This window comes from Hetaerina americana, unplaced genomic scaffold (assembly GCF_022747635.1).
Source record: "Hetaerina americana unplaced genomic scaffold, ioHetAmer1.1.p SCAF_47, whole genome shotgun sequence".
Classification (NCBI taxonomy): Eukaryota; Metazoa; Arthropoda; class Insecta; order Odonata; family Calopterygidae; genus Hetaerina; species Hetaerina americana.
In genome coordinates, this window is record NW_027287063.1 from 413,033 (window position 1) to 425,379 (window position 12,347).

General features: G+C 38.4%; 2 protein-coding genes across 2 annotated transcripts in view; one reads left to right on the forward strand and one right to left on the reverse strand.

The window, feature by feature from the left end:
• Positions 1 to 1,458: 1,458 nt before the first annotated feature.
• On the reverse strand, positions 1,459 to 7,595 carry LOC139693333 (putative Ras-related protein Rab-33). The gene is made up of 5 exons (XM_071591449.1): positions 7,213 to 7,595; positions 7,019 to 7,138; positions 6,790 to 6,939; positions 3,400 to 3,617; positions 1,459 to 1,785 (listed from the first exon to the last, which is right to left on the reverse strand). Exons 1-4 carry the CDS (start codon positions 7,486 to 7,488, stop codon positions 3,402 to 3,404), a joined length of 762 nt encoding a protein of 253 aa, XP_071447550.1. The 5' UTR covers positions 7,489 to 7,595; the 3' UTR covers positions 1,459 to 1,785; positions 3,400 to 3,401.
• Positions 7,596 to 7,661: 66 nt separating this feature from the next.
• The window catches only part of Naa15-16 (N-alpha-acetyltransferase 15/16), a 183,980-nt gene continuing 179,294 nt past the window's right edge, over positions 7,662 to 12,347 (forward strand). Inside the window, exons 1-4 of the mRNA XM_071591443.1 lie at positions 7,662 to 7,811; positions 8,610 to 8,694; positions 8,780 to 9,042; positions 9,153 to 9,287. Coding sequence (XP_071447544.1) covers positions 7,755 to 7,811; positions 8,610 to 8,694; positions 8,780 to 9,042; positions 9,153 to 9,287 — 540 coding nt within the window. The 5' untranslated portion in view covers positions 7,662 to 7,754. The remainder of the gene's footprint in view (positions 7,812 to 8,609; positions 8,695 to 8,779; positions 9,043 to 9,152; positions 9,288 to 12,347) is intronic.

Below are 12,347 nucleotides of genomic sequence, written 5' to 3' on the forward strand. Positions count from 1 at the left end.
AAGCGATAATGAAATGAGAGTTCATGCTTAAATTGGCACCATGAATACATAGTGTGTAATAGTCAAATGCATAATTGTTAGTAAATGCAAGTGGCATTGGAAGTATACCAAATTCTGATAGATGTGGGTGATATTTGAACTTATTGCATTCAAAACATTCACCCAATTTGCAAATTGAATCTTAAAGCTTTGCAGGTCCATATTTGTTTTACTTGTAAAGAGTACGGTTAAGGGAGAGCTGTTGAATCCTGTGAACAAACTCCAACCTTGGCTCTGGCAGAAATCATCACCGAGGCAGGATTAGAGTGCTCTCCCCTGCTCTTTGAGGAACAAGCACCACCCACTCCCACTTGATGCCCCCTGCTGGTGCTCTGCTCTTCCCGCACCTCGTGTTTCCTTCAACCTTTTCAGACTCGCCTAGCTCTGGCTTTTAGAGATGACAATTTTTTTTGTATATTATCAAAAGCAAATGTGTCATAGGAAGTCATATTTTGGATGCAATGTGTTGATATACTTAGTCATTTGTACTTCATACCTCCTCGTAATACTGAAGATAAGTTTTAGGAATGGACTTTTGTAAATCCATGAAATACAAAAAGGTTTCAGAAGCAGTGACCAATAGTGTTACCAGTTGTTTTACTAATATTAATTTGTGCTGAGACCCCTACCAAAGGAATAGCTTTATGTGGCTACTACTCCATTATAACTTTATCCGACCTATTATGAATTTGATGACATCCATGCATAATGCTTCAACTTTATTATTACATGCATTGAAAACAGTAAAGACTAAGAAATACCTACTTAACCTCTTATTAAACTTAATGATTTGAATTTTGCATAGTTTGTAGTTACATGCTACATCAAAATATGGCAACAGCCATCCAAAGGGTACGTCAAACAATATCTGTCAATCAATAAATGCTTAGATAAGTGTATTTTGGGATTTTGGAAACACAAACAAAACAATCATCATAGCTATCCTTTCTGATATCTTAAAAATAATAACACATTATTAAATTCATACTTTACTATAGTCTTTAAATTTTTACATAACAACAAATGTTTCATATGTATTAAAGCATTTAAAATATTCCATCCACATCCATGTAAGTCTTACTGTTTACAAACTTATCAGTATTAAGTCTTTTTAACATTAAAGTATAAAATTATTCCCAATAGTTGCAAGAATATTTCATTTGAATTAATTAATGCTAAAAACATGTGTTTCTATGAGCTGGGTGCATTTAGCACTCGAGGGACCCATCTGCCTTCCCCAAATACAAACACTCGCTCATCAATACGGTACAGGGGAGCCGAAGAAACTTGTGAAACTCCCACACCACTTAAGTCTTCTTCTATAATAACAAAAGAACACCACGTGGCAGGTGTATTGAGAATGACTTTCCTTACTCCCAAATATGCCTCATGCCAGATAAACTCTGCACACAATAATAGGCCCATAGAAGAGAAAACGTTTCAGCCACATAAAATTAATGTCGAGATATTTACAAAATTGTTGGCCTTTCCTTGATGGTGACTCGTATTTCCTCATGAACACACAAAGGTTACACAATGAGAAGTTATAAAAGGAGATCAGATTCAGGCGTGGAATGTAGGTGTACCATTTAACAAACAAAGAGTAATACTGTTTACGACAACTTAAGACCTGCCCAATGATGAGGCATTAGCTTTAAACAAGATGTGGCACCTTCAGCAATGAAAGACAAAGAATGACATGGGATGTTCAAAGGCAACTGGGATGTCCGCCCGCCCTCTCACAACCTGTAAAAGGGGAGCAAGGGCTTTGTGAATAGTCTCAAACGAGGAAAAAATTACAATTCATTTGCTCTCAATTTAAATTTCACTTCTTGTAAAAGCTTATTTTGACTTTCACAGAGAGGACTCTATTAATGCTACTGCAAAGTCTAAATATGATATTACTTCACATTTATCACTTTAATCTTGCTTTGAATTGTTATTCTGTGTTGACGTACATCAGCATTAATATGCATGCGATTGCAATTTCATGGGCACAACAGTCCAAATTATTAATGTAAGAAGCACAAAATTATTTGTCAAGGAGCCCAGACACATCGCTAAAAATATTTTGGACAGCAATATTACACAATTAATTTACGCTATATTCACTGCAGGAAAGTACTCCATAAAATGCAGTGATTTGATGACAGCTACTTGCAGCGGACCAATTCAATGGTTTGAGGGGTTTCCTAGGGCTCAACCAATGCATTTCTGTAAGTGCTCAAGGTATCAAACAAAGAAAGTAAAAGCTGAACCAACAAACTTGGTATTGTTCAAGTCTACATGCCACCAAGGAATCATAGGGAGGAAGGAGTCGACTTCAGAAGCCGTCATACAGAACCCAGCCAAGATCAAAAATCATGGCAGATTTAGAAAAGATTCTCCCTAAAATGGGAGGTGACTATATGCATATATTTGGGGCAAGTATTTCCTCCAAGTAAGAAAAATCACAAGTATAGAGCGGTGACAGTAAAAATGAATATAAAAGAAAACTTTTTATTTTATTTTTATGGAACAAAATTTGCATGCCCCTTTTTTATCATAGTAGAGCATGGGTCAACAAGCAATCCCAATGCAGTGTCTTTGAGAGAAAGGTTGAGTAGTAGACTCTGGACGATGGAGAAGAAGAAAGACACCCCAGCATGACCCAGTTGTCACTCAAATGGATTTCAAAATGATAGATGGGGAACTTTCCTCAACAAGTCGTGTCAAATACTGATTCTTCTAAAACAGCCAGCATATTCCACAATGTTTCCCGAAGGGAAAAATTCTAGGAAGGTGAACTCCCTTTCAGTGCTATCCACACTGCAACTTTCCACTAGCAGTTGCAATCATGCACCTTGCACCACAATGCCAATGATCCCTGGCCCGATTATGCTGGGTTTCGCGAGGAGAAATTCATAGATCAGTGACTGCACCTTCATCTTTTAGGAATGCACAAATGACTGCTTTGAAATTGTGGGTTTTACTTCAATTCTGAATCAGTTGCTTTTACTTTAGCAGATTTTAATTACCAAAGACATAAATTGTGAGTAAAAAACCATTTTACATACAAATGAGAGTCATAAAAGATTTCAATTAGTTTTACACTAGTGGATATACAATAAGGAATCCACTTCATCAACTCAAATGCATTTATCACTGACATTTTAGAGGATGGATTTCACAATTGTCATTTCATATTTAGGGGTAAGTTTTATATATACTATTGTTAAAGAGAAAAGACTGAAGTGGAAACATTATCCTGTGCCCATTTTTATATGTATTAGTTTTGTGATACAGGGACTCTCAAGTGCGACTGGGTTCCAGGTGTGTTGGGATAACAGACGTGAGTACTCTGAGGAGAGGGGAGCGCACCTTCAGCAGTAGCAGTAGGATCCTTCTTGGGAGATGGGGCTGCCCAGGGTGGATTCCCTCGTGATTGAAATAACATCGGCCCGCAGCAGATGCTCCGAGGGCACTTTGGGATTCGTCATCATCAATGGCTTTTGGTTCTTTAATTTGTGGGCTAATGTGAGGAATATCCCATTTATATTACCACCCTCAGACTCTTCTTTGGCTGAAGTTTCAAACAACTGCAAAGAAAGCAACACTTCATTTTTGCAAGCTAATTACCTATCCACAAGAGGGAAGCATGAAATCAAGGATTCAAAATTTGTTCCAAATGACACAATGATTGATGCCTCTGTTAATTTCATTCTCGCATTACCCGCATCCATAATTTAATCAATGAGTCATTTCACTGTGCTTGCTCCACAGCTCTCACCCACTTTTCTGCTTATGCTAACCATGTGACTTTTCCTGAAGATATAGTAAAAATCAAATGTAGATGGGTGGAGCAGAGCATTGCAAGGTAGACTACATGCAAAAGTAAAAGAGAATTCCTTGATGTTACAAAAAATTAATACCATAGCTGATGTGAAATGAAGGGGAAAGACAAAGAAGTCCACGAAAATTTCTAAAACATTCTTTTGTGGAAAAATGAAGCACTAAGTTGTCACCATCCATCGGATAGAAAAATTGAGGGCCAAAATTGATTATAACAAAGGGTCACCACAAAATCAAGAGAAATATATTGTTAAAAATATTTTTTGTCACAAAGAATTGAACCAAGGACCTTTTGTAGAGCAGTGCTTGAGGATCTGTAACTTCTGTTCTTCCTTCTAGGTGGGTGAATTCACCACCACCCCTTCCCTCCAACTGAACAACCACTACCACTCTCCCCCCTTCCTTAACTATCACATCCTCACTCACGCTGCTTCCACGACCATTCCTTTGACAACTGCTTCCCTGTTTTGTTGAATAAAATGCTCCCCGATTCCACAAACAGCAAAGAGATGAGATTATGCGAGATAGCCCACATATAGGCGCTTAAATCTTTCAAACCTTGACTTAATTCCGCCCATTAAAACTATCCAATAGCTGCCAACTGCCCTCACCTCCTCCTCCTCAACCCCACTCACTCTCCCTATTTCTCCCAAGAATGACATTCTGATGATGACAGCTGGCCAGTCGAAACGTCAACCATATTTGTGAGTGTCCTTTCTTTGTTTATGTATCAATGTTTAATTATGGTTCTTTAATGCCATAATTATTTCATCTCACAATATCCTAGTACTGAGCTATTCCTGCCTACATAATATTCTCTTATTATGTCCAAACTTGCTGACCCAAGCCTTCTTTCCATCTCTCTTCAATATTTCTTGGTTCAATTCATAATTTTCCCATTGCAGCTTTAATTGTGTTAAAAGGATTCCTTTCACACTCCCATTAGTGCTTCCACCTAGCTCCACAGAGAACCAGTTTCTCCCTCTCTTTGTACACACCCTTGCACTTTATTTTCACCATGCTTCTTCCATACTATTAGTATTCCATCACACTTAATAATTTATCTCTTTGACCTTCCTTCTACCTAATTCTGGGTTTACATTCTTCCACTTCCTTCTCTTATCATCTATATCATAAGCCATGTTTTCCTGTCCTTTCCCTATTAACTAGTGGATGACTTTGTTAAAAGTTACTGTTGCGGCATCTCCCACAGTTTCTTGGAAATCTAAAACAAGTGTACGCTATGATCAAACCCTCTCCCCTACAGAGCTATAGCTTTCTCCCCGGGTCATTCTCTGCCCCTGAAAGAGTTGCTCAACCTCACTCCCTGTCCACTTGTCCATCCCTGTCCACTGTCCTCACTTGTCCATCACCACATTCCCATCTGCTCAACCATCACATTTTTCCTCCCACGAACAACTGCCATTATTTCCTCTTCATTGATCGTGAACTCTCTCTACTTCTTCTTTTCTATGTTTACTTGTTGGCGCGTAGACCTGAGCAAGGAACAAGCTCCTCGGTTCAGCTCTTACTTCTACTAATAATATACCATCACTCACCTGCTCTAATGTCTACTATACTTCTCTTCCAACAAAACCCTTCAATACTACTGTACCCAAAGGCATTATTAACAATACGCATGACCTACTGAGGTCAGCTCTTTGTCTGTTTGGCACAGTCTCCTCAAACGGCTCATCTTGCACTGCAGAGTCGCCTGCATTCAATGCACCACACTTAATTCCACACCAATTGCAAGTAAACCAAAATCAGCAACCAAGTCCACCAACACAGACCACAGCAGTGATGTTATTCCTTCATACTTTCTACACTCTATTCCTCCACATTTTCATGAGCACAGGGTGGTGAACTGGAGCCCTATTGGGGAAGGATGCTGCCACCCTGCCCACTACTCATTACCTTACTCAACACTCAGCTTCATTACTACTCTAATTTAGTTTTTGTAAAGTTTAGACATTTGACATGTCAAATGTAGAGGGGTTGGTATTCAAGGTGAGCTCTACCCCCAACCATCAAAACCAGCCCAAGGGTGGTGGTGGAAGAAAATCACCTCACAAGAAAACAGGCAAGCATAAACTTAAACAAGTGAATGATTATAGCAATCTAGGAAATATATCCAAATGCTGCCTCGCAACGTCAGTGTTTTAACTCCCAACTATTAACAAAGGAAATAAAATAAGTAAATTATTAGTAATGGAGTGAAAGACTTACCTGTCCTATATAACCGAGAAACCAACCCACATTCATTCTCTACGATTTCATTCCTAAATTAGAAATTGTTGGACAACTCTTTAAAATAAATATCGTAAAATACAGGTAACATTAGTTCGGTCAGCTCAATGAATTGATTTATATTTAGCGATACAGTTCATATATAAATATAAAGTTAATAACTGAAGAGCTCATATCCATGTATTAAACATAACTCAACAAGGGCTTTTTATTTGATTACCAACTATTTCTAGAGGAGGCAATGCCCTCTCCTTTGTTGGATTTCCACAATGGGCTCAAAATTACGATAACTTAATAAACCTCTCCGAATTTTAAACCATTTTCCATCTGGCATGGAATTTACAGAGGAAAACACTACTGTAGAAAATATAATACATTGATGGATACCACTTCAGACAAACGGTCCATCCGTTTTATGTTCTTAGACTAAAAAGAAGGCATTTTCCAGGAGCGAATGTGTTAAGTTTTTTAGCTGAAACAAGATTTCTTTTGGAAATAATATAATTTAATGGAAATATAACCAATAGGATATAGGTAGAACATGAATTGCCAATATATTATGAATTCATCGGATGTTTTCAATAAATGCCATTTCAGGGAAATTTTGCGGAGAAAAATCATTATGAGAGATACATGATAAACTTAATTATTGATGAAACGACTACTCACAGGCATATAGTGATAGTCAGCAAACTTCTGCGCTACAGAAATCGGCACGGCCGGTGTCTCACTGCAATCACTTTTATTGCCGACTAGAATTCTTGGTATTTCACGAGTTAAGTTGTGGCGATTACATTCTTCAATCCAATGGCTTAAGCCCTACAAATTCATTTTACCATGAGTAACATATTATTCATCACTACATTAAATGTCTACCGCAAAACATCTCATGACTAACCAGAAAAGAGGAAACTTTGGTGACATCATACACTAAAACAACAGCATGAACATTCCGATAATAATGAGCAACCATGGATTTCCGAAACCGTTCCTGACCAGCAGTGTCCCATAACTGTAACTAAGAAGAATATTCCATTTGTAATTACAAACTTAATTAAACCTTCACTGACAGAATCTCTTTCGACTGTTTACCTTTATTTCTTCGCCGTCTACTAAAACAGTTTTCTCCCTAAAATCTAAACCTATTGTGGATTCAGGCTTGGACAAAAATTTACTTTCGCAAAATCTGTATGTTAAACAGGTTTTTCCAACGTTAGAGTCCCCTAACACAATTATTTTAAACACCTTTTTATTTCTTGAGTAAGTGCCATGTTGGTAGGTTTGCTTTTCATCTTCAGCAGTTTCTGGAGGGCTGTCCACCATCTTCAGTTCAATATACAGAGAAGTATTTTTATTCGATTCAGACATTCATAATTAAATCACAATGCTATCATTCTCCTAGAAAAACAATGCTCAAAAAAGCGTCGGGGAGGTGGACACACAGTACCACTACACACGGTACCAATGGAAGAAACATAAATAAACACCGCAGAATAGACGTCATTTCCTCCGATTTGTACTTCCTATCACGTGATCTTCAACGCCATCTTAGATTATAACCACGAGGTTTTCTTGAAGAAAATATATTATTCGCCGGATTATCGCGTTGTCCCATAAGTAGTGTAAATTCAAGAATGCCCTCCAGTAATCCCTTACCACCTAAAGAAAATGCACTCTTCAAACGTATCCTGGTAGGTGAAATATGGTCGCTTTTAGTGCTTGTGTCTTTGATTACGGCCATAAATTTAGTTGAATTGGCATGAATATCACAATTATTTCGTATGCTGGTTAAGTGTTTTTTTGCTAATTGAGTCAATTAAAAGGCTATTTTTCACACAAGGCCTAATTTTGTGTGTATACGAATTGGCTTTTGTGCTCAGGAAATTGTTTCTACTAACTCTCCAACTGGCGTAAGCCCAATGCAGGCTGTATGTATGTCAATAAAACATACAAAATGGAACAATAAAGAGGGAAAGATTAAAAATTGTTTGGTCGTTGCTTTTCGTAGACGGTTAAGAGGGTATGACTGTTCAAGTTGTCTCATTTTGAAACCATCGATGAGTTTGTCACCGGACGGTGTAAAGTTGTCTATGTGATACAAGGGTTTATTTGCTGATGGAAAATGCCCTATTACAATGAGTAGATTAATATATGAGATAACATACGTTAAGACTGCAGATAAAGGGGAAGAAGTAATGTCGCATAGATTCATAATTCAATGAACGAGTACATGACAAAACTAGGAGTGAGTCCTTACTGTTGATTTGGAAAGATATAATTACTTGTGTCTATAACTCCTAAAATCATGTATTTTTATTAATCTATTGCTTAGTCGGTGTATAAGATGCCTTATTTTTTAGGATGTTGTGGCAAAGGGAAAGTCAAATCCAAATGAGTGGACACTTTTATGAGGAATGCATATTTCGGTTTGGCTTGTCATGCTGCCTATAATGATTCCAAATATTCATTCAATTAACTTATAATTTCAGAAATGTTACGAGCATAAGCAATACAAAAATGGGTTGAAATTCGCCAAACAAATTTTGGGGAATCCCAAATATGCTGAGCATGGAGGTAGGTTGTAATTTTGGAATTGTAGGTATCACTCCTAATGGGATTTCTGCGGTATCTTGATGAATTATTATCCTTGTTCTTACAGAGACCCTAGCCATGAAGGGATTAACCCTGAATTGCTTAGGGAGGAAGGAAGAGGCATACGACTACGTCAGGCGAGGATTAAGGAATGATCTCAGGTCTCATGTATGCTGGCATGTTTATGGATTACTACAGCGTTCAGATAAGAAGTACGACGAAGCAATTAAGTGTTACAGAAATGCTTTAAAATGGGAAAAGGATAATATTCAAATTCTCAGGGATTTATCGTTGTTACAAATCCAAATGAGGGATTTGGAAGGCTACCGGGTAAGGGTAGTTTAAACTGATTCTCCAAAGATAAATTGAACTTTGTTTAATTTGAAAATGGTGAAGGAATCACTTCGGAAATCCTCATACTAGTGATGCTATTCTTTTAGGATACAAGATATCAACTCTTCATGCTTCGACCTACTCAAAGAGCGTCATGGATTGGTTTTGCAATGGCTTACCATTTACTTCAAGATTACGAGATGGCGTTAAAGATCGTGGAAGAATTTAGAAAGAATCAAGTGGTAAGTTGTGAATGATCTTTGTTTACATTCTTTGGTGAGCGCAAGGAACTCGTATTCTCTATGAATGTATGTGGGACGGTCATGATGTGACTCCAGCGACATGGTGGGGGTACATGCAGTGAACGTTCAGTTTTGGTGAAGTGCTTCCAATAAACATCTCCAGAATGTGATCATAATAGTGTTGTGGTACCCAATCATCTCTCCCAGTGAGAGTATCTTGCCAGTTATTGGGAACTACCGAAGACGGGTCGGAATAAGACCAAACGCCCGATGACTTACTACAGATTCATCTTCTACTTATGAAGTAGGCTTAAATTCGAGACATTGATATGGAAAAAGGTGTCATCCCAAGTATTGATGCTAATCTTGTTTCTTGATTCATGTCTTAATGGTAGTTGGTGCATTTGTGAAAAAAAACTCTTCACGCTCATCTTCTTCGGTAGTCTGTGCAGAAAAAAAATCCTTAGTTTAAGTTATTCCTGGAGAATTATCATTTTACGAATTCCTTGCCAAGGTACGACTTTCACTTCTAATATGCCTTGCTTCTTCGGATAGTCTCCTCAAATGCATCACCCTATCTCAGCTTACCCCTTCCTCTTGCAACATTACTCTTCTTCTCTCATTTATCTGTTTTGTGATTCTACTCTCATCTTTTTTTTGGACATCGACTTTTATCCTTATGTTCTGGCATACCCAAGTATTGCTCCCATGCAAAAAGTTGGGGGTAGAACACAGTCTGTCATAAACTTACATTTTTGCAGCCTTGAATGCCCCACATCCTTCCATCAACCTTTCCATCAGCATTTGCTTGCCTTTTAAATTCGGAGCATGTCTTCGTATTGCCAAATTTCTGCCATTATTTGCACCATAATCCCCATTTTTTAATAATTGTTTAGTAATAATAATAATAATTCACCGTTTACATTTGCAATCAACCTTCCCTGTTCTCCTTGTTAATCATGACTACTTTCATTTTTCTGTACTCCTTTCGCACATATTTTTGCATTACTCATAGCTGCTCATTTGCTCCATATCCCTGCAGAACTTCCCAAAATGTTCTTATCTCGACCGTGTCCCATGCCATCTCCAAATCAACAAATGTCGTACATTTTCTTGTGCACTTTTACTCTATTTTCTTCATTAGCGCCATAAAGTCTACTGCAAGACTTTATGGCACTTAGTTTCTTCCCCAATGTGCCCTGGAATTCTCCTTAAATTAGCATTTTACTGAATACATTCCTTGGTTTACTGCTAAGATTGATTGGTTTTTTATTCTTACTTTTACAAAAATCCACTTTTCCTTTTTCATGAAGCTAAAATTTGTATGTTCTACCTATTCTTTGGTACAACTGAAGTTTGTGAACACAAGTTAAATCGCACAGACTGGTAAAAAGTATTGGGCCTCACACCTGAACTAAATGTACCATCTTCATCTGCCACCATTCCATTTTTTTAAATTCTCCCGACTTGTTACCAGCTCATTCACATGTATCCACCTTGCATCCTGTTTTGCCCGTAATGTATTGGGTTCACTTTCATTTGTGGCACCACTGGCCTTGATACATACCCTCAGAATACTCTCTTTAATTCTGCATTCATCCCAAACAATACGATTCATATTTCTCACTGCATTCTTTCCTTTTCCCTCCCATTTTTTTTACCTAATTAGCTGGTATCAAATTGGATTCTTATTTTATTCAACATTTTGTCAGGCATTCCAGTATTATTCTTTCTTTACTTTCTTTGACTACGAATTGCCTTCATTCTCTTTGCAAACATTGACTGTCTTGCACTCACAGCCTCTCACTATCAATTCTTCGTGCCACTCCTTTTCCAGATTCAATTTAAGCTCATTCAACAATCATTCCTTGCAAACACACTCTCACAAGCAAGCACCATTCATGTTTCCCATGCGCATATATTTCTAATTCCGACCTGATTCAAGGCATGGTTATCCTTAAGCATGCATTCATTTTGACTTTCAATGTTCAGTCTTGCATTTTTTCATCTATTATTACCCTGAGTTGTCTTCCATTCTTCCTTGCCACTTTCTCCCCTCATCCACTCCTGATGCTTCTGAGTAGTGATCTGTCCTGCCCTCGGCACCTATCGCCGCTCACGTGCCCTCCACTGGCACACTTGCACCTTCTCATTGTGCATTGCAAAGCCATTCATCGCCCTAGGGTCACCCCTTGGGCTCATAGAAACAAGGGATATAACAGAAAGAATCAAGCATGTGCTGAGTATTTGAGGCGATTCTTTTTCCATGGGTGCACTGCAGGTCGTTTCACCATTATCATTTACTCACGGATCACCACATGGCCCTCTCACTTTCTCAGAGGCTTCTCTTTGAACACCAACTGGATACGTTCATAAAGTTAACAGTTTCAGGCTTAACTTTGTGGAATTCCTTCATGATGAGTGTAATAAATGGGAGAAACTTAACGCTTCCTCACCCTTATAATGTGCTACGACCATGGTTTCGATGCTGCACATCATCATCCAATACGTTCATATTTCCTGCAATTATTATTTCACCGCGGGACACGCTCATTTAGAAATACCCTCCATTCATTTCCCTCTCAATTTCTTCATGCTTTCAGTTTTTCCACCCTCCGGTGCACGTCATGCTACAGTCACAACTCAGGGAATACCCAACTTTATTTATTTATTCAGTATAAGTCTGAAAACAGCACATTTTACATCGAACTATTCACAACGATATCAATGGTCACATTCACAAATGCCCAAGCCCTAGATGGAGGGAAACTCACCCAGGCGGGAATCGAACCCACGACCCTTGGAATGGCAGACGAGGACGTTACCCCGCCGCCACCGGGGCCGGCATGAATTTATGTGAACTCTTGAGCAATCCAGCAGACTTAAACTTGTTTCTTTGGGTGCACCTCAACCCTCTCATTCAGGAATAAACCTGAACCCTGACTCCCATGTACAGTGTTGTCGTTGCTTGACCAAAGCAGCCAATTTCAGTATCATCACACCCCTTGCTCTTGGTTTTAAATGCATGCAGAATAGTCATGCATCTTGCAATGGTTTGAC

What these genes read in the sequence shown, in the direction of transcription:
- LOC139693333 (XM_071591449.1), bottom strand. Translation starts at nt 7,488, where the DNA reads ATGTCTGAATCGAATAAAAATACTTCTCTGTATATTGAACTGAAGATG. An exon ending in TAGACGGCGAAGAAATAAAG is followed by an intron (nt 7,139 to 7,212) that starts GTAAACAGTCGA and finishes TATTCTTCTTAG; the next exon opens with TTACAGTTATGGGACACTGC. An exon ending in CTGACTATCACTATATGCCT is followed by an intron (nt 3,618 to 6,789) that starts GTGAGTAGTCGT and finishes CTTTCTTTGCAG; the next exon opens with TTGTTTGAAACTTCAGCCAA.